The 4754-nt window shown below is 40.7% G+C and overlaps 1 protein-coding gene across 1 annotated transcript; it reads right to left on the bottom strand.

The window, feature by feature from the left end:
* LOC117555661 (claudin-3-like) lies at positions 1-1236 on the bottom strand. The gene has a single exon (XM_034230603.1). It carries the CDS (start codon positions 1144-1146, stop codon positions 490-492), a length of 657 nt encoding a protein of 218 aa, XP_034086494.1. The 5' UTR covers positions 1147-1236; the 3' UTR covers positions 1-489.
* Positions 1237-4754: the final 3518 nt, after the last annotated feature.

Genomic DNA, 4754 nt, shown 5'->3' with positions numbered 1-4754 from the left:
TTAAATACAAAAAGGCCTTTAATTTAAAATGGAACATGTTGAACATTGAAACATTTCAGATTAACTGATTTACACACTGAATACATTCCAAAATGAAATGACTTCATGACACGTTTACTTGAACTTCCTTGTCAATACACATACACAACCAATACAGTGAAAAACAATAAAGAAGTACAAATGCAGATTCATGTATTTTCTGAATTCGGATCACAAATTATACAACTATTTCCATAGTATAAAATACAGGCTACACAGCATCACTAACCAAGTTGTTAGCCTCCAACAGCATCAAAGTAACACACACACGATTTAATAAAGGCAAACATTTTGAAGTCAGGCTCTGTTCTAAATGGCATATAGTGGCATGAAAATAGTTTTCACCATCTCAACATTAAGAAAAATGTGTATAAGTTATAAACAAATTGGAGCTCTCTCCAAGCAGTCTTTTCCATGATGGCGAAGTTGTGAGAAAGAGCAGGTGTGAGTTCAGACATAGTCCCTCCTATCGTAGCCACTTGGGGCCAGAGACCTCGGCTGGGAGTACATCACCTTTGATGGAGGCCCGTACCTTTTCTCAGGTTGTTGGGGGCAACTGGAGCAGAGAATCCCCCCTCCGATGAGCAGGAACGCGGCAGCAGCCCAGCCCAGGTACAGAGCCCCCCCTATCTCCCTCTTCTGGGACTCAGGTATGATTGGACTGTAGAACTCCATGATGATGGAATTGGCTGACCAGGACACAGGGATCAGCTGGGTCAGAGAGGCCAGGATGAAGGCCACCCCGGCAGCTATCATCACCCGAGCCTTGGCCGACTCGTCATCCACACAGTTGGTGCATTTTGCCCCCATAATGGCTACCATGATTCCCACAATGCCCAGCATGATGGAGATGATAGTAAGAGCGCGGGCGGCCTGGAGGTCTGCAGTGAGAGCCAACATGGAGTCGTGGATTTTACACTGCATCTGACCTGTGCTCTGGACCACGCAGTTCATCCAGATGCCTTCCCAAGTGGTCTGCGCTGTGACGATGTTCACCCCGATGAATGCTGACACTCTCCACATGGGCAGGGCGCAGGACACAATGGCTGAGATCCATCCCAGGACAGCTAGACCCACTCCAAGTATCTCCAGTCCCACTGAAGGCATGTCGTGAATCTTTGAGTCAAAGTGAGCAGAAGTCTTCTCGATGTCAGTATTTCAGAGGTGGACAAAGTGAGTTTTCTGTGGAGTTCTGATTGCTCATATAAGCAGATTTCTTTAGCACAGAGGGTGGAGTCACCTGGTTATTGGCCGGAGGGGAATTCAAATCGCCTTCAGTCCCACCTCGCCTCGACGTACAAAAACCCAGCCTTGGCATGTAAACGGCCTCAGTTTAATCATTCAACTTCCTCTCCCCCGGTAGCTCCCCCATCTATTTGGGTGAGTGGAGAGTAAACAGAGAGCCTGTATCTCAGGTCTGGAGTAGTTAACGGATAACAGCCGGTAAATAATGTTGGATGAATGATTGAAAGTGGAAGACACAATTTCAACTCCCACAGGTTTCTCATTGCACTCTTCTCTGAAAGATCCTCAGTCAGTTGTTTAGCGCAAATATAATGATTTGTTTTAGGGGTTTTGTTAGTAAGCAGCTAAGGGATTGTTGTTATTAGATGTACTCAAAGGTGGGAAAAGTACTCAGATCTTGTATTAAGTAAAAGTAGAAGTGGTAGAGTGTAATACTCTGTTACAGTAAAGGTCCTGCATTCAAAATGTTACTCAAGTAAAAGTACAAAAGTATCAGCATCAAAATATACTTAAAGTAGTCATTGTGCAGATTGGTCAATTTCAGAATAATATATAAGATATGTTTTATAATTGCATTAGTGTTATCAAAGCTGGTAAAGGTGCAGCTAGTTTGAATGACTTTGTATACTGCAGGGTATCTCACTAGATGTTCCTGGAATCAACCCGGTATCACGGCAAGACGTGAAAATGTGACGATTTACCACGCTGGGAGACGTGAAGATGTTACGATTTCGTCCCTTCAAACGTGACAGTTACACTATTGTTAACATGACCCACCAGTGCAGAAATACCCGGATGTTGGCAAGCCTCTATCACAACTTTTGGTTCACTATAACACACATTTTTGTGGAGAATACGACGATTTTTTCAGTTCCCAGCGTGGTAAATCGTCACATTTTCACGTCTTGCCGTGATACCGGGTTGATTCAGTCAGCATAAACACAAACTTCAAATAACTCCAGGAGAACAGGATTCTGAATTGAAGGTTACTTGAAGCTCTTTAATATTCTTAAATTATTTTTTGTAAAACTATAACACACAAGAAAAATACATTTATGAGACAAGTACTCAAGTAGGCCTATGTTACATGACGAGTATACAGAAACACAACCTAAAGAACCATGCTATGCTAATGCTAGACTAGTTAGACAGCTTAGAAGGCTAACAAACTAATCGTTTTTATAGGTGAAGAGGAAACGAGAGTTTAGCAAAAATTATAACGGTGCTAAGCTAACAACGAGCTAATATGCTAACAGTGCTCAGTTAATGACAAGCTAATATGCTAACAGATTAATATTATTACGTTGTCATTCACATGAGGTGTTCGCTTAGGCCTAGTGGTGCAGATGCAGTTTAACATCACCTATTAAAGGTATGAAATACACAATCAAACGATGAAATAAACACTGTTCTACATTAATATAGTTTCAACTAACATATTTACTTACAGACAATGTGCTTAACAAGTCTCCAGAAGATGCTTGTGAATTTACTCCAGGTGTAACTAAAGTCTGATTTAAGAGTTGATTATATTTCACATCATTCATCCAGATCTGTAAAGTAACTAATGGTATTAAATAAATGTAGTTGAGTAAAAGTACATGATTTACCTCTGATTTGTAATACAAAGTAACTAAAAATGTAAATACTCAAGTAAAGCACTAGAACCTCAAAATTGTACTTAAGTACGGTAGCCTACTTGAGTAAATGTACTTAGTTACTTTACATTACATGTCACTTATTAGACGCTTTTATCCAAAGCGACTTACATACTCAATACTGTGGGCAATCCCCACAGGAGCAATTTGGGGTGAAGTGTCTCAGGGACACAACGACATGCTGACTGCAGTGGGGATTGAACCTGTGCTCCCCTGATCCGAACACCAATGCTCTAGCCACTGCGCCACACGCCTCCTTACTTTACATCACTGGATGTACTTGAGTTAAGTTTTGAGAGGGTTATCAACCATCTTGCAAGACAGGGAATAAAAACAGCAGCTGGCTTATAATAGTGAATGGCTTACAAATAATAAATTAGGAAGAAGATGTTTATACAACATTTTTTCTAAAATCTTTGGGAGAAACGATACTTCCAGTTAAATCACCTGACATATTTTTTCAAGCAGAGGTTTCTTTTGACACAGATATCAGAAGACATAATTATTCATTACATTTGATTTAGAAACCCCCATATGATAAAAGGTTACATCATGTTGTTGGGGTGTGTGCTGATATGTTTTAAACATAGCTTTTCCAAGCTGCCTAGGTTCCCATGGGAAGTTAAGGACAGAGACCACATGTGAGAACCGCAATGCAAACAAGACAAACAATAATGCATCTGCATGTGGAAGGGGAACATAGAAACATCTGTATTATTAGCATGCATTTCTCTCTAGACGTAGACACATTTCTAGAGATGATTCAAGGAAGCCAAAAAAAAAGAGAATCAGCCAGCGTGTTGGAATTTGAAACAATTGTCTGAGTGCGTGTGCACAAGGCTATTGGTGGGGGTGGTGGGGGTGTCTTATCAGCGCCCTTGCTCTGAAGGTCGTAGTGCATCAGAGGTTTTAACCACAATTTAACTTTTGCACGTGCCGTAGAAAAAGACCCTTCTAAACAGACACACACACACACACACACACACACACACACACACACACACACACACACACACACACACACACACACACACACACACACACACACACACACACACACACACACAGTCTGAATCTGCAGTTCAGTTAACAACAAATACATAATGAAAGTCTCTGCTTTACCAATGTGATGCAGTGTCTGTATTTAAAGGCATTTGATGGTTGTGTAAAACCCAACATCACTTCAGTTTCTGACTCACCACGACAAGGTTTCTTATATTGTCATTTTACAATACAGGGTTGCACAACATATTTGCGAATTTGAGTCCCTTAATACTACACAGGAGACCTTTTACTTGTGTCTGATTGTTAATCAGAACAAAACACTGGTTACTTCTGGTAACTCTCTTTGCCATGAGGTCTAAATGTTTGAAATTCCAGTGAAGTGGGAGCTGCTCTTACGGCAGAAAGTGTTTTCACCTCTGACCGGGTTCTTTTACCTTCTTATGAACACACGGCTGCACGGCTGGGCTCAGTAACACAATCCTGCCTGCAGGCTCTGAGCTCACTGAAGGGGGGGTATCAGGATATTTAGAAACCTATTCTTCTTGATCATTAACCTCTTCGAGGTCAAGAAGATGTTTTCAATCTGTATCTTTGTTTCTTGTAAATTATGAATTTCCCAATATCCATGCAAGTTTGTATCGATACATTGTAGTAAGAATATGTGAGAAGACGTTTGAATGTACCTGAACAAGAAATGAAAGTGTAAAAGTCTCCTGACCGGTTTACTCTTTGACAGATGTAAAAAGGAGATACGTTGTATAGTGTGAAATTAAAGCAAGGATTCTTTTACAAAAAATAAGAATCTTT

Source organism: Gymnodraco acuticeps, unplaced genomic scaffold (assembly GCF_902827175.1).
Source record: "Gymnodraco acuticeps unplaced genomic scaffold, fGymAcu1.1, whole genome shotgun sequence".
Lineage (NCBI taxonomy): Eukaryota > Metazoa > Chordata > Actinopteri > Perciformes > Bathydraconidae > Gymnodraco > Gymnodraco acuticeps.
This window is presented reverse-complemented; position numbering and strand designations above follow the sequence as displayed.